This window comes from Balaenoptera musculus, chromosome 8 (genome assembly GCF_009873245.2).
Source record: "Balaenoptera musculus isolate JJ_BM4_2016_0621 chromosome 8, mBalMus1.pri.v3, whole genome shotgun sequence".
In the NCBI taxonomy this organism is placed as follows: domain Eukaryota; kingdom Metazoa; phylum Chordata; class Mammalia; order Artiodactyla; family Balaenopteridae; genus Balaenoptera; species Balaenoptera musculus.
In genome coordinates, this window is record NC_045792.1 from 99,414,486 (window position 1) to 99,441,932 (window position 27,447).

Here is a 27,447-nt window from a genome sequence, read left to right on the forward strand (position 1 = left end):
AACGAAGACCCAACACAGCCATAAATAAATAAATAAAAATTAAAAAAAAATTTAAATTAAAAAAAAAAGTCAATGACTCAGCTACTTGCCTTTTTCAATATGTAAACCTTCTAAAGTGCATTTGTGGCCAAAATTTTTCTTGAGAACGGTGAAGGACTGACTTTTCATCAGAGATCCTGGTCGCTGCAGCGGATGTATATATAAGAAACGCACCAGAAAGGCAAATACGAGAAACGGTGGTTTGGAGCAGCCATTTCTAGGGACACCCAGCGCTAGTCGGCCCGGCTCTGATCACATGGCCCGCCAGACGCTAGTGAGTCTGCGCACGCACACTCCCCCTCCCCCCACACCCCGCTCCCTCGCAGGCGCGCAAGGATCGCGCGGCGGCTGTGCCGTTGGAGGCCTGCGCCACCCGAGGAGCCTCAGGGCCGGCTGGGTCTTGGGTGCCTTGCGCTCTCCCTGATGACGGCTGGGCAGGGTCTCGGGACCTGGGCCTGAGGGCGCCGCCAGCAGAGATCCGCGTCCTCAGCCGGGCCTGGGCACTGGTGGGAGGACCCAGTCTGGACGAACGCTCAGGGGCAGCGCTATCGCTTTCGGTCGCCGCAAGGACCCCCACCTCAGCCAGGACCTGGACCTCGGAGGGCGAAAGGACCTTGAACAAGTAAAATGAGGGGTAATGATGTCGCTTTGCTTTCGGGGTGTGTTATGTGTTAAAAGCCCCGGCGAGGCATGGAGACCAAATTCAATGCCTCCCCACCCTCACCCGCCTTTTCTTGTCTCTTCCTTCCCTCCCTTTGCGGGGTCTGGACTCACCCACCCACCTGCCCGACCAGTCTTTTTGTTTTGTTTGTTTGATTTAATTTTACTGTAGTTGATTTACAATATTGTGTTGAGTTTCAGGTGTACAGAGTCTTATTGTTTTCCATTATAGGTTATTATAAGATATTGAATTTAGTTCCATGTGCTATAAAGTAAATCCTTGTTGTTTATCTGTTTTATGTATAGTGGTGTGTATCTGTTAATCCCATACTCTTAATTTATCCCTCCCCCTCTCCTTTCCCCTTTGGTAACCAGGAGTTCGTTTCGTATGTCTGTGAGTCTGTTTCTGTCTTGTAAATAAGTTGATTTGTATTATTTTTTTAGATTCCCCTTAGAAGTGATATCATATAATATTTGTCTTTGTCTGACTTAACTTCATTTAGTATGATAATCTCTAGGTCCATCCATGTTGCTGCAAATGCATTATTTCATTCCTTTTTATGGCTGAGTAATATTCCATAGTGCATATATATGTGTGTGTGTGTGTGTGTGTGTGTGTGTATACACACACCACATCTTCTTTATCCATTCCTCTGTTGATGTACACTTAGGTTGCTTCCACGTCTTGGCTATTGTAAATAGTGCTGCCATGAACATTGGGCTGCATGCATCTTTACGAATTAAAGTTTTCTCCAGATATATGCCCAGCAATGGGATTGCTGGATCATATGGTAATTCTATTTTTAGTTTTTGAAGGCACCTCCAGACTGTTCTCCATAGTGGCTGCACCAATTTACATTCCCACCAACAGTGCAAGAGGGTTCCCTTTTCTCCACACCCTCTCCAGCATTTATTATTTGTAGATCTTTTGATGATGGCCATTCTGACTGGTATGAGGTAATATCTCATTGTAGCTTATTTCATAAAGGCTGAGTCTCTTGGTTGCAATGCAGGACTGGCCCTGGACACACAGAAATGAATTCCTAGACTTCTGGGGGCTCACAGTGACTTGGAAGCCAGTCCTGAAAATCAAAAGTTAAGACTACACCCTGATAGGAAGTATGCACAGAATGTTAGGGGGTCAATGAGAGGAGTATCTAACAGACTTATGAGGCAGAGGAGGCTTCCCAAAGAAGGTTGCTGTGGCCCCTGTTAGGGCTGAAACCGAGGGAGTGGCCAGGATGAGGCCGATAAGGTGGGCAGGGAGCAGTTCATGAAGGGCTTTATGGGCCCTGCCGAAGAATTTGCACTTTATTCTGAAGACAGTGAGTTGCACCCCTGCTGAAGATGCTAAAGATGGAGAAGTGGTTTCTAGACATGAGCTCTCTGTGATTGTTCCAGAATTTCTATGTAACGCAAGTTTAAGGGAGTGAGGATAGGGTTGAGAATAAGGGATAGGGGCTTTCCTGCAGCTGCTTTTTGGTTTAGTAATGGGATCACCAGAAAATAAAAACAAATAAATGATTAATTTTATTTTTATACTCTACTTTTGGTTTTTAACTGGGTTGTAGAGTAACCCAATGCAGAATTTTTTTTTAACTTCTAACCATCATTTATTGCAGGAATATATTGTAGCATTTATTAGTTTCTTCCTACTGTCAATTAAATTGACGATTTTAAACACACACACACACACTTTTTTTCTTAGTATTTTAATGAATACTTCATTTGAGATAGTTTTGGTGGGAGCCTGATGGAGAGTATAGTGATGCTAAATGTTCTACTTCCCAAGCACTCATGGTGCTTCCACCATAAACTATGAATGTGAAAAACGTTTTCTATATACGCAAAAGGGCTTACTATTTTTATTATTTTCCTCTTATCTGAAAAGTGACAAATAATAGCAATCTAGGTATGAATTTTCTTCATTACTCTATATATGAATTCTGTAAGTCTATGTCTTTTAAACCTGACAGAGTGGTTAATCTTGGTTGCCTATTAATCCTGGTTGCCTTTCTTTGGTATTTCTCAAAGGTGATGTTTGAATATATAAAGCTTACTAGTTATAATTCAGTTATTAACGTATTGTGTTCTCTATTTGCTTTCACCAGCTCTTGTATTCTTACCTAGCTTTTTCTGTTTCTATAATTTGTAGAATTAAGAGACATTCAGGAAATCAATTTTAGAAACCAAAGACTCATTAAAATAATCAAATCATGAGATTTTAAGGGTGCAGCGAATGACAGATCATTTAGTCAAACTCCTCTTTAGTTTCTGGAAGGTCCAAGGCTCAAGTTTTGAGATCATCCGTTAGATGATCACCTGGATGGCTAAATGGTGTAACTCATGTTATTGACCTAAGTATGCCATGTTAGAAGATGCTAAACAATGTAATTTCAGATCCACAAGTGGATGAAATCCCAGAAGGGGATACAATTATTAGCCAAGTTTTTAATGTTCACGTAAGTAAGAAGGTGATTTAAACATCAGGGGAAAATGCAGGAATAACAGGAAAAAAAAAACAAAAAACAGGAAGAGCCTTTAGGATTGTGGAAGCAACTTTGATAAGCTGTCTCATGGAGGAAAAAGTTCATCTTATAGAAAGACGAACTAGGTAGCAAGTATGTGTCAGAAAAAAATCACAAGCCCATGATGAGTTTAAGTCCAAGAATTTGGTTTTAAAAATGCAAACATGGCGTTATGAGTTACACTGAATTGATTGTGAACTGCAAATGAACTGTGAACAGCTTTACTGAAAATCCTCTAACACTATTCCTTAGGTGTTCTTTATACTTTATCATCCAGAGACACTGTTCACTACTCAGAGAAAATATCTGTAATGTACTGATATTTTTTAGTCATAGAGGGAGGCTTTTCTGTTATGGAGACTGTTATTCAGAACAGGTGGATACAAATTGCCTCTAACAATTAAGCCGTGGAAAAGCGATTGCTTCAGAGTTTGGGGAGGTGGTTGCAAAACCATAAGAAAAGAAATGAACTTAAGTACTTTCTTTTGAGGAAAGTGTGTATATGTGTTTTGTACTGTTTTGTAGATGTTTGCTAATAAAGATATCGCCAAAGATTAGAGACATAATCATCTAGAGGCAATGCTGGTAGTATGGCTCTATGTGCGTGTTGTTCAAAAGTCTCTACAGCAGATTCTCTTGTTTTAGGGGTAAGTAAGACTTCAATATATTCCTGCATGTAAGAACATTTAATAAGGAATATTCTTGAATCTGGAGGGCGGCAGATTTGGTTAAGTCAAAAGGGTAAAAGTTTTTGGGTTTTTTAAAAAATATTGATAGCCTTCTACAAATTTGATCTCATTGCCCTTTATAAACAGATATGTGCTTAGATATGTGTACTGACTAAATCAATACACACAGAGTAATGGATAAATCAAAAAAGTAATAAAAGAAAAGAAGATTTTTTTAACTGTGAGAGAGATGTATTGCTGATCTTTTTAATTACTATATTGGTATCTATGCAGTAGGACTATTATTAATTTGTCTTTTCTATTAAAGAATAAACAGAGTTTATCTAGCTCTCTTAATAAACACCAAGGAATTTCAAAGATCACTTCTGAAGGGGAAAAAATTTTTCCCACTGGATGTGAACGTCTCCTTTGAATTTGGCTACTGTGTAGACCAGTTGTCTAAGTCTCCTACCTGACTTGTTCAGCAGAGATTCTTAACCTCTTTCAAGTCACAGATTTCTTTGGGCATAGGAAGAAACCTCTGAATCTTTTCCCCAGACTCATATACATATCATAATCCTTTGCACTCACTTATGTGTGTGGAAAGGGAAGCATATGACCTCCTAGAACCCGTTCATTGGCTCTAGGTTAAGAATACTTTTTAAATGAGAAAAGTCATTTTGTCCTTCTCCAGATACTAGCAGCCTTGCTTTCTTGTAAGAGCCCTTTACAAGATTTGGCTTCTTAGGTATTTCATAGTTTCATATAGAAAAGCTGCAATCCATATAAAAGTAGGCACTATTTCTCAAGCCCACTCACTCCTTTTATAGTTAACAGAAAGTCATGTGGAATTAATGTTCTTGATACTGATGTGCTTGTTCAAGAGGTATTTACTGGGTGCCTGCTGTATGCTGGGCGCCATGTTAGAGGCTGGTGACAACAGTGGGACAACTAAAGTCCAGGCTGTCAAGGATTTTGAGATCTAGTAAAGGATTTTCTCCCAGTCAGATCCAAAGAACCTTTGAAAATAATTTCATCCTTCCAAATTTGATTCAGAGGAAACCTTAAAATCTGAATCTAAATACGTAAGTTTGTTACCCCAAAAAAGTGGGTTTTCTATGAAAAAAAATTTCTCTAAAACATATCTTTAATATGAGCCAATTGCATTTATGTGTTTCATAGATTACTTGCTTTACAAAGAACTGGAAGCATTAAAGTTAAAATATTAAATAGCTTCCTATTAAAGTTTATGAAAGTGAAGGTAATGTATCCTCTGAAATTTTTAAAGAGTAATTAAAAATGTGATTCATAGTTGAAATACCAGTTTACATATAAATTCAGAAATTTACTGGTACATATTTACTGGGATTATAATTGTCTTTTTACAAATTAAAGTTGAGTAATAATTCTCCCCTACCAATAGGAAGACCTTGTGCAAGTAAGTCTACTTTGGGTATTCTTTGTATCTCTGTGTTGACTCTACCCCACCTCAGCATGCTTGTGAAAAAAGATCCATACCAAATGTGCCTTGAAGGAAAAGAAGTAACCTCAGTATTCTCCTGTCACGTCATTACTTGTTAGGTAGGGAGGACAGCCAGTAGTAGAGTCAGATTGTCAACTTTTCTATGGGAGAATTCACCAGAATTACTATTGAACAGTCTGATGCTCCAGGTATTACTCATTCCTATTTGGTAAACCTCAGTACTTCCTGGTAAGGGCCCTCTTTTTGGACTAACCAATCCAGAAATTTCATGGTTAAGTGCATTTCTATTTTACTTTCATCTTTTGTAAAAATGTTGAATGTTTCTCATAGTCAGCACTTTTTGGAATTATGTTATAAATTACATGGTTTTGATACTAATAGCATTCTCTTCTCATAGGCTATCCAGATTATGATTGGCATCTTTAGTGTTTTCATGTGGTATCTCCTATTGATTTTGTATATAGGACAAATTAAAGGAGTCTTTGGGACATATGAACCTATAACTTACAAAACAGGATGTTCTTTATGGGGAATTATTGTAAGTAGAATATATTTATATGATTTAATCATTCAGTAAATAATATTCATGCCACTAGTGGAACATAAGGAACAGTTTCTAAACAAAATTTTCAGGAGAGCTAAGTAACTAAATCCCATGTTGGTAATTTATTCAAAATCAGATTTCTTTTTTCAACAAGTATTTTTAAAGCACCTTTAATTTACCAGTACTATTACAAGAGATGTAGATATAGGAGTGAATACACAATGACAACCATAGGTTGGATTGTCCTTAGATATGTGAAAGACAGAATCTTAAGCATAATCTCCATTAGCATGGTTAATTTTCGTATTTAGGGTCTTTACTTTAGGTTCCTCACACAATGAGTCTATACTCACAAATTTTCTAAATTTGTCATCACCTGCACTCTTCTGTGGTTTCTTACAGCCATAAGGTAGTAGGAAAGTCTGGGGAGTGTGACATCCTGAAAGCCAAGTGAACAAAGAAATAGGGAAAGATCAACTATATTAAATTGTGTTATGCTGTCAAATAAGACAAGGGCTGAGAATCGACCATTGGATTTAGCAATATGGAGGCCAATAGTAAGCATGACAAATAGTTTCATCAGAAGGTGGGGCAAAAGCCTGATTGGAATTGGTTTAAAAAATAATGAGAGAGACCCAGCGGTCCAGTGGTTAAGACTCTGCCTTCCAATGCAGGAGGCGTGGGTTCGATCCCTGTTCGGGGAGCTAAGATCCCACATGCTGTGGGGGAGGCCAAAAACTTAAAAAATGAAATAAAATTAAAAAATAAAAAATAATGAGAGGAGAGGAATTAGAGACAGCAAATACAGACAACTCCTTTAAGGGCTTTGGTGTAATGTGGTATAGAGGCATGAGGTAGTAGTTGAGGGAAGCTTGGGTCAGGGCGGGATTTGCTTATTTGTTTCAGTAGGTTGTTTCATGTCTTTTGCTGAAGGGACTGAACCAGAAGAGATAAAATTGATGATATATGAGATAAATGAGGGGAGGGAGGGATTATTAGAATCATGGACTTGGGTAGGCAAGAAATGAAGCATTTTAATACACAAATAGCTAGGAGTATGGACAGTTCATCTCTAGCAGTGGTTCTCAACTAGAGTTGATTTTTCCCCTCAGAGGACATTTGGTGATGACATTTTTGGTTTTCACAGCTGTGGATGTACATCCAGTAAGCAGAGGCCAAGGATGCAGCTAAACATCCTCTAATGCACAGGACAGCCCCTAACAAAAAATTATCCACCTTTAATGTAAATAGTGTCCAGGCAGGTAACAGGAGGGAAGGTAGAGGACCAGAGAGAAAGGACAAATTTTATAGGTAGGTAGTCGGGTGTTGGGAGCTTGTGGAACTTTTCTTCTTATGACCTCAAATATCTCAGTAATTTAGGAAGCAGGATCATGATCTGAGAGTGTGAATGGAGAATGGATTGGTTGTTTGAGGAGAGAGAAGAGAATAGGAAATAGTCATCTAGGAAAAGTGAGAGAGAGTATATGGATTGTGGAAAAGTAGTATAACTTTCATGCAGCATTAAGGACTCACTTAAGCTTTTAAAACATGATTATCTAGTGAGATGGGTCAAGATGGTTATGTACATCTTTCTCAGGCCATGTTCAGCTGATGGACACAGGCATGTAGTAAGAAGGACAACTGCATTTAATCAAGATTTTGGTTTAACCATACAACTGTGATCAAACAAGAAAGGTGCAAAGGAGTTGAGAGTGTATAAAAATGAACGTTTTTAATAGCTGACCATGGGATTGAAGCTGGTGAAGGAAAGAATATAACAGAGAAGTAAGGGGCTCAGATTATAGCTCCAGATGGGGTCAAAGGATTGTTAGAGTTGCAGTACTGCAGGTTATGAGCTAGAAAGATGGGAGGTGGTGGACAGAGTGAGATAATTAAAATTGAGATTCGGAAGGTGTTGCACCTATTGACAGAAATAAGTACCAGAGAATGAACATGGGAGTGAGTGACTGAGATAAGTTAGAGTCAAAGGATTAGAGGAGAGAAATTCAAAGAACTACAAGCCCAGGTTATAAGAAAGATCATATAAGTATACTCTGAAATTACCAAGGATTAAGAGGTGTGAGAGAAAAGTTTAGAAAAGAATTAAAATCACCTAGAAATAGAAGAGTGACCAAGGGGCCAGTAGATGACTTCAACCAGAAGGGGTAGTGGGTGATAGAATCCGATGACATCTGATTCAAAGCTGGAAGAGAAAGAATGGTTGGAAGTAACAATAAGGAGCAAGGAGACCACTTACCCATGCTTAGAACCGGTGATATAAGGGCAGTAGGAGATAAGAGGGCCACCATTTGAGTGGGCTATAAAGGAAGCAGTGGCCTCTAGGAGAGCCACTGCCTTTGTACATTGGCTTATAGGTGTCAAAACATTGCCTTGGAAAATAATAGGAGAAAAATAGTAAATTTGCAGATAAAATCCAGATAAATGATTCCTGTCCTTCAATGTTTTCAATCATTCATGTTATAAAAATATCATGGTTAGCTTCTAGATTAAATTGTCTAAAATTTCAATTACATATAATCCAGTGCAAAATTTCTCATTTAGTTCATAAACTTTGAAAGGCATTTTGTAAAGCACGTGGTTTGGTAATCTAGTTAGCACTAGTTTAAAATTCACAAGGTATTTTCACTTTGTATTCTGAACTAGTTCTTACCTTCACTGTGTACCTTCTTAGAAATCTCAATTTTGCTACAGAATGAAGTGCTGAGTGTGTAGACTTAAGTTATCCTTGAGTAATTAGTAAGCTTCAAGTTTGGCCTTCCTGTATATGGTGTATAGTATGAATGCTATTTTTCCACAAATTAGCCTTTGACTTAGATCTTTGTCAAAACCACTAAAACAGATAAGACAAAAGGAATATTTCACAGGGATTGTGCAGCCCACATTCAAACAATATGACATAGTTTTACACTTCTGGGAAATAGACAAAGTAGCCTGGTATGAAATAATGGAACCTCTTTTTAACAAAACAAACGCAAAAACATGAATAGCAGCTGTCACGCTAATAATGGCTACAGTCTCAGTTAAGAGATGTATTTTGTACAAACACAATCTGGAATAGATTCATGGACTACTTTTTTACATCTGGATTCATACACAGTAATTATAATCAGTGACAGCATCTCAATAGGAAGTATAGCATTAGAAGTAAGAATCGAATGAGTTCAGAAAGCATGCGCAGATTTAAGCAAACTTGGTCCCTGATTCAGGACTGCTTAAGTCATCTTTGGCATATTCCACAACCCTCTGTCTGAATTATGCCCACTGTCCCCTATATGTTTCTGTTATTAGTGACCATACTGTTATCTTCATTACTATATGATATAAACTTGTCCTCACCTCTTCCACTGAAACTTCTTTATATTTTTTTACTCTTAATATTCTAAAAATAATTGACTTAGAAGAACGAGTTGTTAAAAATATTTTTTAAGTTGATGAGCATTATCAATGAGCATTTATAAATATATGTTTTTATATCCAGTTTATCATTTCAGGAGTCTCCATAATAAGAGTAGCAAGGCATCCATCTCCACGCCTGGTAAGTTAAAATGTTTATGGTACCCTAGAAATCGCTTGTCACAAAGCTAAGTAGGTTTTAGTGAAAAGACAGTGGGCATTAAACAATGAAGGAATCTACTCTACCTGTAAAATAAATGAAGGAATTAATTGAAAATCTAGGAGCATATAATTTAATGTAGACAAACATGCTATATTAGTTACAATCATATTATATAAAGGTTTCTAAGTTTAAGTGTGGAGTTTTCTTTGGTTTGGTGTTCTACTTTCTTTTAACATTGTGTGAATTTTACCATTAGAAAAATATTTAATAGGACCTAATGCCTTTATATATAGACATAATTCTGCTGTAAAACTTCATTTTCCTAACTCCAATTTGGGAGCACAGTTGTACCTTGCAACAAAATAGAAAATCTGTTCAGAATAAAGATCCATATATAGTACAGGTGGAAAGATATTGGGAAGGAAAAAAATCTTAGAATCTTAGAGCTAAAAGATACCTTAGAAACTAATTAGTCTGCTCTCATAGTTGTACAGATAAAAAACTAATATCCAAAGATATTGAAGGATTTCCCTAGAGAATGAAAACCCAGGGTTAAAATTCATTGAATCCTATTTGGCCTGTTTCTGCAAGCAGTCATTTTTCATCTTTTTTTTCTTTTTACAGTGGAACTCCTTTTGTTCAAATCATATATTATAAGCCTTTCTTCCAACTGACTCAGAAGATTGTAAAATATAATATTTTTGAGCCCAAATGGAAGATTGATACTTATTGGTGTGATGATATTTCAATGTTTCCTCCAAATTAACTGGGTTTCTTATAAAATAGAAAAAGGTTTTACTCTAATGGCAAATATACCAACCCTTCTAAAGCTTCAGAAACTAGATCAAAGTTTTAACTAGATTTTTTTTTTCAGCAATACAAACTGTTTAACCAGATGTTTATTCTGAGTATAATAATCCTATATCTTCTTTTCAGCTTACATGTACTATGATCATGAACATCTTATGCATAATTGTTGCAGTTATTGCAGTGGTTCTAACAGTAATGGAGTTGTCTTCTTTTGAGTCTGTGTCATATAGGAATTATGGACAAGCGGTAAGTGACCAATTCTATAGGAACATCTTAATTTCAAAATTATTCTTTTCAGAGATTTTGAAGCCTGAAGAGGTAAAATAAGGCTTTTATTGGCCCCCATGAAATTCTCTGATTTAGTAGTAAGCTCTTGATTGAAAGTTTTAATTCAAAAATAGCTCTAACATTTTTTTTGTAAATATTAATAGGATGTTTGAAATCTTGACATACCCAATTAAAATAAAGTAAAAAATTTGAAGACTTCCGTGATAAGTTATATATGTAGTAGGATATATATACACATACATGTGTATGTATACATATATATATATACACACATTAGGATGATTCTCTTAATGAAAGAAAAGTATAATCCTAGACGTTAAAACCATTCCCCAAAATCAACAAAAGAATTCTGCTGTTGATGCATATTAGTAGTTGGAATTGTATACAGCTACTCATTTCTGGTTTAACATAGATATTTTCATATATAGCCTATTTTTGTGTCTCACGTGAATTTTGCTTTAAGTCCTCAAATGCCAAATATGCATGAATCTGCCTTGCTTCCTTTTAATTAAACATCCAATCACATACTTTGTACCAGAAAAATAACTATATCTCTTTGTAACGTTCTCCAGTAAATGTGAATATCTTTACTGATATTACAGTAGATTTATTTCAGTTGTGTTGGCTTTAAATTCCAAATAACAGGGCTTCCCTGGTGACGCAGTGGTTGAGAATCTGCCTGCCAATGCAGGGGACATGGGTTCGAGCCCTGGTCTGGGAAGATCCCACATGCCGCGGAGCAACTAGGCCTGTGAGCCACAATTACTGAGCCTGAGCATCTGGAGCCTGTGCTCCGCAACAAGAGAGGCTGCAATAATGAGAGGCCCGCGCACGGCGATGAAGAGTGGCCCCCACTTGCCACAACTAGAGAAAGCCCTCGCACAGAAACGAAGACCCAACACAGCCATAAATAAATAAATAAATAAATTAATTAATTAAAAAATGTTGTAAATTCCAAATAACAGAATATTAGTGCTGCAAAAGACTTTAACAATAATTATAAAAATCTTCCATTTAAAATGAGAACGGATTGGAGTGGAGCTCCTCTTTGTTACTGAACAACAGAACAAAACAAATAACAATTTGGAAATTTTAATTCAAAATAATTCTGAGTAGAAGGCTCATTCTAGATGAGGGATAAACTTCCTTCTCCTCCTCTATATACCCTCTCTCCATACCTGCAGTATATTATAAAGGGGACCATCAGGTGAAGGAATCCAAACATGGAGAACAAAAGCCTAGAAGACAATAAGATGATGAGAGAAGATGCAGTAATACCTTCAAATAGATTGTCTGTCATGAATGATGTATTGATTTAAGTAAGCATGCATCAGATTTTCCCTGTAAATTGTAAGAAAATTTTTCATTTGCCCTGGAAATCCAATCTAGGTACCTTCAATTCTTATTTCAGGGGCAGAGATAGGGAGGGGTGGAATTAGTAAGTATAGAATTGTTGCAAGTTATTTTAGCTTACCACTCTTACTCATAAGCTTATAATCTTAGTTTAAGATAATATGGCATAATTGCCAAGACTTAACCTTTGCAAACAGTATTACAAACCATTGTACATTGTATTTGTCTGACATGAACTCAGTACTAATGATCAATTTCACAATCTCCCAAACACAAGTTTCAGCTTCGTTTGCTGTAATTAGTTACACAAAATGAACTTATATACTGTCTTTTCCTAGAGGCCTTATAGAATTATATACCTACATTTTCTAAGGCAACCAATATTTTACAAGATTTTTCATATGCCAGCTTTCTAACATAAACAAGTAGCTTGGCTAAATCCACAAACTCATCAAGTTATCAGTGTTCTCAGGTAGGTTCAGCTATCTCCAAAAGTTCATGCCTCTGAAAAATACTTCTCATACAATAAATCCAGAGCTAGACTGCCTTTATTCAGATACTACCTTTCATATTCACTAACTGTGTGACCCCTTGGACAAGTTTCTTAACTTCCCCGTTCTTTAGTTTCTTTATGTGTAAACGGAGAAGATGCTATCACATATCAGTTAACTGCTCTGTCTCTCCCAAACTCCAAGCATGTTGTTCTAATGTTCTAATGACTTTTCTACTTGGATATGCTTCTATCGTCATCATCTCAAACTCAACGTATATACAATGGAAAATGTTTACCTCCTCAAAAGTACTGTACTGCAAGACTCCCTTATTTCAGTGTCCTAGGCTCAAAACCTTGATGTAATCCTCAAACCCTTATCTTTTCACTGTCTTCCCAATTACCAAGTACTGTTTATCATTTACTTAAATTTTTATTAATTAGTGATCTTTTGGTTGTGACAAGAAATACAGCCCAAATTGACTTCCCAAAAAAGGACACTTAACTGACTTAAGCTGGATTCAGAGGCTTAAGTTATGTGTTGAGAACTCAGTCACTTTTTTTGTTCTTTTCCTATTTGAACTTCTCTGGCACATAACTTGCCACTTTCAGGGGAAGAGTTTGAGAATAACACTAACACACATAAATTATGGAGTGTGGGCAAAATTACTTTTTACAGTCTTGCCAACTAAGAGGTCACAAGTACTTCCCAGCTAAAATGCTATGATTATGTTTCTGTCAATAAAATTAAATGAGAATTCTTTACTTTGCCATTTCAAACCCCCTACAGACTTTTCTTTATCTTCCTGTTAATATCATCATGAATGAACACTTTACCTGAATTAAACTTGCTTTATCATTTTCTCAAAAATGTTATGTTCATTCTTGCATTCAGTTTTTTGCTCACATTACCAAACTGTAGGTCATGTGATATATAATTTAGCTTTATTATTGGTTTTTTTAATGTCTCCATTTCTTAATTATATTGTCACACTCTTAATTTATGTTATTAAATTCTTTCTGAAACAAAGTAGGTCACAAAGAAACAAGTAAACTAAAGCTGCCTAGAATATTTCTTTCCTCCTTCATTTTTCTTAGTCTTTATTTCAAAGGTCCTACCTCTTTACAAAGCCTTCCTAGATATGAATGGCTTAAGGTGAGTCTCCTGTCCTGTATAATTGTTGATCAAGTTCTTATCCATTTTGACATCTTTAACCTTATCATATGTTACCTTATATTATCTTTCTATATTTTCTACTTGAATATAAACTGAGAAATCAGGAATTTTTTGTCATTTCATTCTTACCATCTAATCTCTACCACCTAATAATTTCTTGCATATCAAAGGTATTAAATAAACCCAACAGAAAAAGGGGGGAAGATAAAGGAATTGAAGGAGAGAGAATTATGATGTTATTCTTTCTGGGTCAGAATATCATTCTTGTCTTAACACAGCCATCACAGAAACTACATTTATTTTCAGGCTTAGTACCAAACCATCATCCTCATATGTAGTTGAAAATACCTTTCCAATAGCAACAAAAGGGATCTGCTTTATTTATCCCAGAAATCACAATCACCTTATACTTCCAAGTGAAATGTTTCTCTTTTTGAATTTATTCATTCTTCCATCTGATACTATAGCAATTTCTGTGTGAGATTTTTACACATGTAAATTTAAGTAAGTTTGTAATTAATAATAGCTGTTTTAATGATGAGAATTGCTTGATAAAATCTCTTGTTGGCCCTCTTATCATTGGAGACAGAATAGCCAAATCTTGTTGACTGAAGAGTTTGGATAGTGAGCTGTGCCAGAGACTCTAGTGAAGAGAATGAGAATGAAGAGTTGCAAGAAATGAGACAAGACTGCTGAGTGATGAAGATCAAGAATTGCAGCTGTAGATAATGAATTGGGGGAATGAAAGCTAGGAAAGTGAAGCAGAAAGCACAGGCGTAGGAATGCCTAGGGAAATCAAATGGTGAAAGAGGCTTATTTATTCTTCTGTTTCCCTTCTTTTCCTTGACTCTCATATTAGGAGCTCCTTCCATGACCATATCTGCACTTACTAAAGATAATAATGCAAGTGAGGTCAGTGTGCCCTCTGGGCTTTTCCACAATCTGGGCAGAGGGCCAGTCTCCATGTGCTTCCTCTCTGCTTCTTCAGGTTTGCCTGGGTTCTTAGCTGAGAGAACCGCATAAGGACTGGGCACTTTTCTTGGTGCTGTGACTTGGCTCAAGACTGGACCTCACTACAGACCTCTACCTTCCCTACACATCTTAAAGACAGTTTCCAAGATCTTTTAGGTATCTTAAAATCTTAAACTTGGAGAAGACAAGATGGCAGAATAGAAAACTTGAGCTCACCTCCTCTCATAAGCACACCAGAACCACAACTAACTGCTGAACACCTGTCGATAAAAAAGACTGGAACCTACCAAAAAAGATATTCTACATCAAAAGACATAAAGAAGAAACCACAACGAGACAGCAGGAGGGGCGCACTCGTGATATAGTCAAATCCCATACCTCCGAGGCGGGTGGCCCACAAACTGGAAAATAAGTATATCACAGAAGTTCTCCCACAGCAGTGAGAGCTCTAAGCCCCACATCAGGCTCCCCAGCCTCGGGGTCTGGCATCAGGAGGAGGAGCCCCCAGAGCATTTGGCTTTCAAGGCCAGTAGGGCTTGATTGCAGGAGCTCCACAGGACTAAGGAAAACAGAGACTCCACTCTTGGAGGGCACACACAAGGCCTCGCACACACCAGGACCCAGGGCAAAAGCAGTGACTTCATAGGAGCCTGGGCCAGACTTCCCTGCTGGTCTTAGAGGGTCTCCTGGGTAAGCAGGGAGTGTCTGTGGCTCACTCTGGGGTCATAAAAGTGGGTGGCAGACATATCAGGGAGTATTCATCTGCATGAACGCTCCTCAAGGCAACATATTGCTTTGGTCATTAGCACCAAGGCCTGGCCCCAGTGAACAGCCTGTAGGCTCCAGTGCAGGCATGCCTCAGGCCAAACAAGTAACTAGGTGGGGGACACAGCCCCGCCCATCTGCAGGCAGGCTGCCTAAAGACATCCTGAGCCTACAGCCACTTCTAGACATGCCCCTTGACACAGTACTGCCCACCAGAGGGCCAAGACCCAGCTCCACCACCAGTGGGCAGGCACTGGCCCCTCCTGCCAGGAAGCCTCTACAAGCCTCTAAACCAGCTTAACCCACTAGGTGGCAGACACCAGAAGCAAGAAAACTATGATTCTGCAGCCTGCAGAAATGACTCCACAAACACAGATCAGAAACTACAATGGGACCAGCTGGTCCCTGGCCCTTGGATGATGAGAGGGATGTGTACTGCTGGGATACATAGGGCATCCCCTACAGAGGGCCACTTCTCCAAGGTCGATAAATGTAACTAACCTACCATGTACATAAAAATACAAATAGAAATTTAAACAAAATGAGACGGCAAAGGAGTGTGTTCCAGAGGATGAAACAAGATAAAACCCCAGAATGACTAAGTGAAGTGGAGATAAGCAATCTACACAAGAAGTAGTTCAGAATAATGATTGTAAATATGATCCAAGAACTCAGGAAAAGAATGGATGTACAGAGGGAAAAGTTACAAGAAGTTTTTAACAAAGAGAAAATATAAAGAACAACGAAACAGAGTTGAAGAATATAATAACTGAAATGAAAAACATATTAGAAGGAATCAAAAGCAGAATAAATGAGGCAAAAGAATGGTTCAGTGAGCTGGAAGACAGAGTGGTTGGTGGAAATCACTGCGATAGAAAAGAATAAAGAAAAAAGAATGAAAAGACATGACAGTTTAAGAGACCTCTGGGACAACATCAAATGCACCAACATTTGCATTATAGGGGTCCCAGAAGGAAAAGAGAAAGAGAAAGGGCCTGAGAAAATATTTGAAGAGATAATAGCTGAAAACTTCCCTAAAACGGGAAGGGAAACAGTCACCCAAGTCCAGGAAGCACAGAGAGTCCCAAGGAGGAACATGCCAAGACACATAGTAATCGAATTGACAAAAAGTAAAGATAAGAGAAAATGTTAAAAGCAACAGGGGAAAAGCAACAAATAACATACAAGGGAATCCCCATAAAGCTATCAGCTGATTTTTCAGCAGAAACTCAGCAGGACAGAAGGGAGTGGCATGATATATTTAAAGTGATGAAAGGGAAAAACCTACAACCAGGAATACCCTGCCCAGCAAGGCTCTTGTTCAGATTTGATGGATAAATCAAAAGCTTTACAGACAAGCAGAAGCTAAAAGAATTCAGCACCACCAAACATGTTTTACAACAAATGCTAAAGGAATTTGTCTAGGCAGAAAAGAAAAGGCCACAACTAGAAACAAGAAAATTACAAAATGGGAAAGCTCACTGGTAAAGGCAAACATACAGTAAAGGTAGGAAATCATCCAGACAAAATATGATATCAAAACTAGTAATTGTGAGAGAAGGAAAGTACAAATAGAGGATATTTTAAATGCACTGGAAATTAAGAGGTGAGCAATTTAAAACAACCATGTGGATATATACATAGACTGCTATACCAAAAATGTGTAATACATATACACACAAAAAAGAAAAAGGAATCCAAACATAATGCTAAAGAAGAGAACAAAAGAGGCAACAAAACAAAAAAAGACCTACAAAAACAAATCCAAAGCAATTAACAAAATGGCAATAAGAACAAACATATCAATAATTACCTTAAATGTAAGCAGATTAAATGGTCCAACCAAAAGACATAGACTGGCTGAATGGATACAAAAACAAGACCTGTATATATGTTGTCTACAAGAGACCCACTTCAGATCTAGAGACACATACAGACTGAAAGTGAGGGTATAGAAAAAGGGATTCTATGCAAATGGAAATCAAAAGAAAGCTGGAGTAGCAATACTTATATCAGACAAAATAGACTTATAATAAAGATAGTTACAAGGAACAAAGAAGGACACTACATTCATGATCCAGGGATCAATCCAAGAAGAAGATACAACAATTGTAAATATACATGCACCCAACATAGGAGCACCTCAGTATATATAAGGCAAATGTTAACAGACATAAAAGGAAAAATTGACAGTAGCACAATAATAGTGGGGGACTTTAACACCCCACTTACATCAATGGACAGATCATCCAGACAGAAAACCAATAAGGAAACAGGCCAGACACATTAACATTAAATGACACATTAGTCCAGACAGACTTAACTGATATTTATAGAACATTCCATCCAAAAGCAGGAGAATACACATTATTTTCAAGTGCGCATGGAACATTCTCCAGGAGAGATCACATGCTGGGCCACAAAGCAAGCCTCGGTAAACTTAAGAAAATTGAAATCATATCAACCATCTTCTCTAACCACAAGGCTATGAGTTTAGAAATAAACTACAAGAAAAAAACTGCAAAAAACACAAATGTGGAGGCTAAACAATATGCTACTAAACCAACAGATCACTGAAGAAATGAGAGGAAATCAAAAAAAAAATCCTAGAGACAAATGAAAACAAAAACATGACGATCCAAAAAACCTATAGGACGCAGCAAAAGCAGTTCTAAGAGGAAAGTTTATAGTGATACAAGCTTACCTCAGGAAACAAGAAAAATCTCAAACAACTAACCTTATGCCTAAAGCAACTAGAGAAAGAAGAACAAACAAAACCCAAAGTTAGTAGAAGGAAAGAAATCATAAACATTAGAGCAGAAATAAATGAAATAGAGACTAAGAAAACAATAGAAAAGATCAATGAAATGAAAAGCTGGTTCTTTGAAAAGATAAACAAAATTGATAAACCTTTAGCCAGACACAAGAAAAAAGAGGAGAGGGCCCAAATCAATAAAATTAAAAAGAAAATTGGAGAAGTTACAACTGACACCACAGACATACAAAGGCCCATAAGAGACTACTACAGGCAACTATATGCCAACAAAATGGACAACCAAGAAGAAATGGGCAAATTCTTAGAAAGGTACAATCTCCCAAGACTGAACCAAGAAGACATAGAAAATATGAACAGACCAATTACAAGTACTGAAATTAATTTGTGATTTTAAAGCTTCCGATAAACAAAAGTCCAAGACCATATGGCTTCACACGTGAATTCTATGAAACATTTGGAGAAAAGTTAACACCTAATTCTCTGGAACTATTCCAAAAAATTGCAGAGGAAGGAACACTTCCAAACTCACTCTTTGAGGCCATGATCACCCTGATACCAAAACCAGACAAAGATACCACCCAAAAAAAGAAAATTACAGGCCAATGTTACTGATGAACATAGACGCAAAAATCCTGAACAAAATACTAGCAAACTGAATCCAACAATACATTAAAAGGATCATACACCATGATCAAGTGGGATTTATCCCAAGGATACAAGGATTTTTCAATATCCACAAATCAATCAGTGTGATACATTAACAAATTAAAGAGTAAAAACTGTACGATCATCTCAATAGATGCAAATGAACTTATTTACAAAACAGAAATAGACTCACAGACATAGAAAACAAACTTATGGTACCAAAGGGGAAAGGGAGGGGGTGAAGGATAAATTAGGAGTTTGGGATTGATGTATACACACTACTAAATATAAAATAGATAACCAGCAAGGACCTACTGTGTAGCATGGGTAACTACTCAATATTCTGTAATAACCTATAAGGGAAAAGAATCTGAAAAAGAATATATATATATATATATATATATATATATATACACACACACACATACATACATACATACACATATACATATATACACATATATGCATATATAACTGAAGCACTGTGCTGTATACCTGAAACTAACACAACATTGTAAATTAACTATACTTCAATAAAAAAATTGTTCTAATTTTTACAAAAGATGATGCAAGATGTCTCCCTATTTTCTGGTTTCAGAAATTTGGGAGAGAAATTTCACGTGTTTTACTGGGCTTCTACCCCTTGGAATTGTGTATTGCTTTCACATACACGATCTTCGGCTATGTTGGTTTGGTAAGTTTTGATGTAACCCTCTGGCAAATCTAGAGATGTAGATTTCTAGTAAGCACACTCTAGGAGGAGATGAAGTGTTCTGATACAATATGTTTGGAACTAATAGAATATGTGATAATATTCACTTTTTTAATTTTTTCTTTTTTGTTTATAAAATTACAAAAGTAATATGTGAAACTGAATATTAAAATGTAAAAAAATTGTAGAGTAAAATGTTATTCTCCTCTAAATATAGTCCCTATCATGCTCACATACCAAAATCTATACAAAAAGGCATGCACACACGTACACACACTTTTCTTTCTTACTAATTGTGTGATCATCTTATTTTGTTACATGCTTTTATTCTCAGCTATCATAAACATCTTTCCATTGTAAGCATATGTAAACAATGCCTTTTAATAGCATCATAGTTTTCCTTAGTATTTATTTTAACATTCCTTTATTGCTGCTGCATATTTAACTTTTTTCCAGTTTAAGTTATAAACGATGCAGTGAACATCCCACTACATACATCTTTGCATACAAGACTAGTATTTCTGTAGGTGTTGCTTCCTAGAAGTGTAATTGCAAGTTTAATAACATCCCAAAATGCTGTATTAATTCACAATCCCACAAAAGTTGATGAGACGTTTCCTCTCAACCTTAAAAAAAGCTAGATATCTAACACTCATTCATTCTTTCACAAATACTTATGGAGGGCCTATTATTTACTAGGCAGTGTAATAGGCACTCAGGTTGCAATGATTAACAAAACAACATCCCAACCATCAAGGAGCCTGCACTCCAATGGGAGAGAAAGACAATAAACAAATATTATTTCAAGAAGTGGAAAAGTGTTATAGAGTAAAACGAAACACAGTAAGGAGGTAAGGCAAAGATTATTTTACATAGGATGGTAAGGGAAGACCCTCTGATCAGAGACTAACTGAAGGGCATAAGTAACTATGAGACTACATGAAAAAGGATTTTCTAAAAAAAGGGGATGGTGGGGCTTCCGGAATGGCTGGGTGAGGATATGGCAGATTTCCCTAAAAAGAAATTATAAAACTGGACAAAATTGTCAATAAACGACCTTTTAAAGATTCTGGAAATTTACCAAAGCATATAACAAATAGAGAAGTGTTTGTTTAAGAAAAGTTACTGAACCTTGGGTAAGAACAGTGGATGTCTGTGACATTTTAGCTTGGAGCGGCTCTAATTCCTTCCAACTTGCCCCCTCAGCCCCAGGTTCCTTTTTGCAGAGGTTTACCTGGGTGAGTCAGACTGTGAGGACCAGCAGCCTCACTGCTGGAGAGGGCTTATTTTATTTGGAGAAGAGCAAAGAAAGTTTTATGACCAGGGGTATTAAAACAATAGTGATCTCCATTGCAAACAATCTGGAAAAGCCAATATAACACCTAGCCTAACTAAGATTACAATACTTGTTGAGGCAAGAAATTGGCAACCAGCCAGAAACTTAACAGGGAGATTCTGAGACAAAGATAGCCAAAGTGGGCCTTGATAGTATCCTATTTATCCCTTGTGGCCTGGAATATTACAAATTTGGGTGAGACTATGCATGCACTAAGGTACTTTTACTAAAGTAGAAGCTGTGACAGATTTACAAATGGCCTAAACTTTGAATACCTTCCTTAAGCTATACTGATTCATTGACCAAGTGTGGTAGTCTTACTAGCTTAAGGTGTATATTACTTTGCTGGGGCTGCCATAACAAACTACCACAGACTGGATGGTTTAAACAACAGAAACTTATTTTCTCACAATTCTGGAAGCTGGAATAATTCTAAGATCAAGGTGTTGGCAAGTGTTGGTTTCTTCAGAGGTCTCTTTCCTTGGCTCTTGGATGACTTTCTTCTCTCTGTGTCATCACATGATCTTCCCTCTGTATGTGTCTGTGTCCTAATCCCCTCTTCTTATAAGGACATCAATCATATTGGATTGTGGCCCACCCTGATGACTTCATTATGACTTCATTACTGCTTTAAAGACCCTATCTCCAAATGTAGTCACTTTCTGAGGCACTGGGGGTTAGGACTTTAACATGAACTTGAGGGGAAACACAGTTCAGCCCATAACAAGGTGTTTAAGCATGACCTCTAAGCAGTCATTGGCTGACCACTTATTCTGACCCAGGGGAGAACCCTAGGAGACCAGGTTTAAAAATAAAAACAATAATTAAAAACTAGAAAAAAGTAAACAGATATATCAGAGGCCACATACTGCAAGGGACACAGACTCCGCTAGAATTAGTACAGGCAAGTCACAAAGGAAAGCAATAACAACCACTCCAGAGGGAAGCTGAGGCAATCAGAATCCAAAGTCACTAAAATATGTTATCTAAAATATTCATTTTTCAACAACAGCAACAACATTTGACATGCAAAGAACAGGCAGTAGTGTCCCATACACTTGAAAAAACAAGTCATCAATAGATACAGTTTTTTTTGAGGGGCCGGGAGAACAAATGTTGGACTTCACAAAGAAAGACTTCAAAGAATTCAAGGAAAACATGTTTAAAGAATTAATGGATGATGCAATGACTCATCAAATAAGAGTATCAATGTCTACTACCTTGATTGTGGCAATGGTATCACTGTGTTTGTATATATCAAATAGTACACATGAAATATATGCAGTTCTTTGTATATCAGTTATGCCTCAATGAAGCTGTTAATCTTTTAATAAATAAGAATATCAATAAAAGAGAGCAAAATTATTTAAAAGCACCAAATGGAAATTCTGGAATTTAAAAATACAGTTACTGAAATGAAAAACCCACTAGAGGAGCTCAAGAGCAAATCTGAGCTGACAGAAGGCAAAATCAGCAAACCTGATCGACCAATATAGATCATCCAGTCTGAAGAACAGAAAACAAAAATGAGCAGAGCCTCTGAGATTTGGGGGACACCATCTAGTGCACCAACATATGCATAATGAGAATACCAGAAGATGGGGGGACAAGAAAAAAACTTGAAGAAATAATGGCCAAAAATTTCCCAAATTTGAAGAAAAATTGTATTCTATCCATCTAAGAAGCTCAGTGAGCTCCAATTAGAATAAACACAGAAAGACTCACTCCTAGATGCCTCAGAGCCAAACGGATAAAAGAAAATCTTGAAAGCAGCAGGAGAAAAATGACTTCATGTGCAGTGTCACCACAATAATAGCTGACTCATCAGAAACAATGGAGGCCTAAAGGTAGTAGGATGGCATGTTAAAGTGCTGGAGGAAAAAAACAGTCGAGCATGAATTCTATATCCTTTAAAACTATCCTTCAAAAATGAAGGTGAAATAAAGACATACACAGAGATTACAAAGGCACAAAGGAAGGGGAAGGAATACAGCTACATGTGAACAAAGTTTCTATATTTTACTGGAATTAAATTATCATTCATCTGAAGCAGATTGTGATAAGCTAAAATGCATATTGTAATCCCTGACCAATGACTAAGAAAGTTCCCAAAATTATAGTAAAATAAAATTAACAAAGAAGTTAAGATAATACACAGAAAGTATTTAATTTTAAAAAAAACAAGGAGGAACATAAAAGACAGACATACAGAAAATAGCAAAACATCAGACATAAATCCAACCATTTCAAAAATAACATTAAAATAAAACTACAATGAGATGTGAAGTACCTAACAGAATGACTAAATTTCAAAGTACAGTTCTAAGTGATGGTAATGACTATGGATAAAAGAAATTTCTCACACACTCCTAATTGGCATATAAATTACTGCAACAACTTTGAAAATCTTTGGGGCATTATTTACTGAAGGTTAAGCTGTGCATACCCTATCAGTAATTTCAGTCCTTATTATATACCCAACAGAAATGTGTGTACACATGTAGCAATATATACTTCCAAGGAAAAAAATAAACATATATATCGGTATTATTCATAATGGTCCCAAAGTGGAAATGCATTCAGTGAGAGGTGAATATATTGAGAATAAAATTCTACATAGAAATTAAAATGAGCAATAACTACACTTAACAGCATAGATCAATCTCATATATATAATGTTGAATATTGAAAGGCAAATTCAAAAGAATGCATACTTTTTTATTCCATTCATAGGAATTTTGAAATCAGGCAAAACTAAAGCTAAACTATAATGTTTAGGGAGGGATGGAAGCTCTTGGTAAAATTAGAAAGAAAAGACAGGATTGATTACCTAAAAGTCAAAATGGCATTACTTTCAAGGGAAGGAATGGGTAATAATTGGGAATGTCATGACAAGGTGACTTTTGGGGTGCCGGCATCTGTTCATGTTACAGAAGACCATAAATATTTTAAAGGTCTGGGAGTATACCAAAAGTTACAAGTGGTTCAATAGCAGGTAAAAGAGTGGGTTGAGGTAGAGATGGAACAGAAAGAGGACAAATGGCACTTTAACATTTTATTCTATAAACAACAGTATTGCTTATATTTTTAAAAAACTAAGTACTACATGTATGATTTTAGGACTCATAATGTGATTTATAAGAAGTTAATTTTTTTTTCAGTGTTGCAAAAATGAAGATGATCATACAACTGTTACAGAGGAAGCTGAGAGTGCTTTTTAAAAACCTTAGAAATGTGAGAATTTTCCTGGTGCTGTTACCTGATGTGGGCCTGATGATATATCTGTGTAACAAAGCTGCTACAAAGTCCACAGATTTTGTGCAAAAGAAAATACAAAACAAGTTGAATTTTTCTTTTCAGTATTTCAGAAAATTCTTCACACATATTTTTGTAGGCTCCAATTGGAAAGCTTTTCCCTAATTAAATATGATATTATTACAAGGAAGAATTTATTTTCCCGGTACTCTGAATAGCTTTCAACTCTTCCTAATGGAGCTTTTGTAAGAGACCATAAAGATTTGCGACTGTCTCTAGAGTACAAGCTACACAGACTTAGAGCATGATATTGTATAATTCTCAGGAGAATTTTAAATAATTTATGCCTCTACAAGTAAAGAGTACATTTCAGTCTGAGTTCTTCTACCTGAGCTAGCTAGCTACCTGAGCAAAGTATGAATTAGAAGTCATCCAATTCAGTCCCTTCATTGACTGCTCCTTTCCTCATTAAAGTTCCTTTCTGCCCTGAAAGTCTCTGCTGTTCTTTCTTCCCTTTCATTCCCCCTTCTTAATTTTCTTCTCATTGCTTGGATCACCTGTTCAGTTGCTTTTCAAAGCAAACAGGCTGCTTTTCCATACTAAGGAAAATTTCCCAAGGATCTGTTGTGAATTCAGATTCATCCTTTCTTCGTATATGGAAAAGAACTTCAGAAAGCCTTGCTCAGCAATATGAATCATGCCAGTGAATATGTGTAGCTCTCTTTTAAATGTGCTGCTGTTTTTTATCTGTTCGTTTTCTGCCTTGTCTCTCAAGAGGTTTCATCAATTGTTATCTAATAATACAAATTAAGTTCTTGTGGTTCTAAGAATGTTAAGCTTAGCTAACATACATTAATTGTCTACAGTGTGCCAATGAATATATTAAACTTTGGCGTATCAAAAAGTAATAAGGTGCTTCATCACAAAGAGTTTTTATTTTAAGGGAGGAAACAAACAGGTAACAAATCAGTACTGCAGTGTGATACATGTATTAACAGAAGTATGAAAAAAGTAGCGCAGAAAAGATAATGAGCCTTCTATTGGGAAATAAGAAGGAATAAAGTTTTATGAAGAATGTGGCCTCTGAGCAGGGGATTAATCATAGTTTACCAAGCAGATTGCAAGGTGGGCGGATATTTGAAATAGATTAGCTCATGCAAAAACAGAAATGTGAAAAAGATCATAGTATGTTCCAGTAGTTAAAATAAATATATATCATTAAAACATAATAACAGGGAGGAATAGGTTAAGAGTGAAAGTTGGAGAAGTAGGAAGAGACCAGATGATAGAGTCAAATCATCAAAGACGATGACTAAAGTGTTGACCTATACCTCGCAGACGGGGAAACCACTGAAGAGCTTTTTTTTTTTTAATTAATTAATTAATTAATTAATTTTTGGCTGTGTTGGGTCTTCGTTGCTGTGCGCAGGCTTTCTCTAGTTGCAGTGAGCAGGGGCTACTCTTCATTGTGGTGCATAGGCTTCTCATTGCAGTGGCTTCTCTTGTTGTGAGCACGGGCTCTAGGCACGTGGGCTTCAGTAGTTGTGGCTCGTGGGCTCTAGAGCGCAGGCTCAGTAGTTGTGGCACACGGGCTTAGTTGCTCCGTGGCATGTGGGATCTTCCCAGACCACGGCTAGAACCCATGTCCCCTGCACTGGCAGGCAGACTCTTAGCCACAGCACCACCAGGGGAGTCCTCCCCTGAAGAGCTTTTAAGGAGGGAAATGATAAGCTTGGATTTATGCTCGAAAAAGTATTAAATAGAGGGAAATGCATTAGAAAGGATGAAATTGATAAGAACAACTAGAGTGTGTGTGAGAGTAATAGATAACTACTGCAGTGACTCAGACAAGCAGTGAAAAAAGGGTTAAGTTTTAGTTTTGTTGACTGATTAAACATAAGGTATGAAGGGAAAAAAAAAGAATCTAAAATGACCCCCCCATTTCTCGATTGGGTGACACCTGCAGTGATACAAAATGTAGAAGACACAACAGGATTGAATAAAGTGATAAATTCCATTCAGAATAAGTTGAGTTTGAGATAACTATGAGATATTAAAGTAGAGATGTCTGTTAGGCAGTTGAAAATACATAATTGGAGGTTGGAGAAAGGTTAGCTAAATAGAAAGAGATTGATTTTGATGGTTATTTAAAATATGGAAATAGGGTTTCCATTTCCAGCAGTTAAAAACTAAGTTCTTGCAGCCCAAGCCTCCTACAAAGAACACAACAGAAGCAAGCCAAAATTTTAAAACATCAGTTGTTTGAAGGTATTGGAAATCTAGGATTTAAGGGAGCTGGGATTTAAGGAACCAAGATTCCAGAGTTGAAACCAAGAGATGATCCAGACTTTTAGCATAGCTTTTCCCCCAGATGCATTTTCTGAATCACAAACAGCAGATGAGACGTTAAGAGGGTAAGAGCTTCCAGTATTCTTAAAGAATTGTGAAGACAGTCATTGGAGCTCGTGCCCACCAGAGGACAAGAAGCTCATAGACACCCAGGACTTCCTGTTACAATCCTTATTAGAGCTGTATCCTAACAGTAAAGATGAGCAAAAATGAGCCATCCCTCTCATAGACTGATGCTCAGCTCAGTTACAGGTTGTATTAAAGTGAGCTTCCCCAGATTTAACATTCTACCAAAGCAAATACAAATCATTTCAAGAGGAAGATAGCATTATCCAGAGCATCAGGTTATACACAGTTTTTTCATACACAATGTCTGGAATCCAATCAAAGTAAAACAAGAATTAACTGAAATCCAAGACAAAAATACAGGCCCAAAATAGATCCAATAACAGAATTATAAAATTTTAAATGACAAGATTTCAGCAGAGAAATGAAAATTCTAAAAATGAGTCAAATGGAAATGAGAAATAGCACAATAACTGAAATTAATGTCTAAATGTATGAATGTAACAGCAATTAGACATAACTGACAAGAGATTGGTAATCTGGAAGAAAGAGCAAAAGGAAAAATCAGACTGAAGCATTTATAAAATGTTGGAAAATGCAATGTGGGGCATGGACAGGGTAAGAGACATGATACTGGTGAAAAGTTCCAATACCATGTATTTGGAAGTTCAGAAGGAGAGTAGAGATAAGAGAAAATAAGTGATGTTTAAAGAGATTATATCTTGGAATTTTCCCAAGTTTATTTTTTAAAATGACAAATTATAGATTCAAGAATGGTTACAATCCTAAGCTAAGTAAATATAAAGGAACCCACATCTAAGTACATAATAGTAAAACTGCATAAAACTAACCACAAAGAGAAAAGTCTTAAAAGTAGACAAGGAAAAAAGACATTTTACCTTCAAAGAACAACGATAAGAAGAATGGTGGCTGACTTGTTAACCAAAACCAATA

At 36.7% G+C, this 27,447-nt stretch overlaps 1 protein-coding gene across 1 annotated transcript; it reads left to right on the forward strand.

The window, feature by feature from the left end:
• The first annotated feature begins 390 nt into the window (after positions 1–390).
• Positions 391–24,566, forward strand: MS4A13 (membrane spanning 4-domains A13). The gene is made up of 7 exons (XM_036862062.1): positions 391–673; positions 3,753–3,874; positions 5,776–5,916; positions 9,422–9,478; positions 10,436–10,555; positions 19,374–19,469; positions 23,985–24,566. Exons 2-7 carry the CDS (start codon positions 3,818–3,820, stop codon positions 24,042–24,044), a joined length of 531 nt encoding a protein of 176 aa, XP_036717957.1. The 5' UTR covers positions 391–673; positions 3,753–3,817; the 3' UTR covers positions 24,045–24,566.
• The last annotated feature ends 2,881 nt before the right edge of the window (positions 24,567–27,447 follow it).

Bases quoted from the DNA above. Each gene is read 5' to 3' on its own strand.
- MS4A13 (XM_036862062.1), top strand. From the start codon at position 3,818: ATGGCTCTATGTGCGTGTTGTTCAAAAGTCTCTACAGCAGATTCTCTT. The intron at 5,917-9,421 runs GTAAGTAGAATA...TTTTATATCCAG, and splicing joins GTTCTTTATGGGGAATTATT to TTTATCATTTCAGGAGTCTC. The intron at 19,470-23,984 runs GTAAGTTTTGAT...TTTTTTTTTCAG, and splicing joins TCTTCGGCTATGTTGGTTTG to TGTTGCAAAAATGAAGATGA.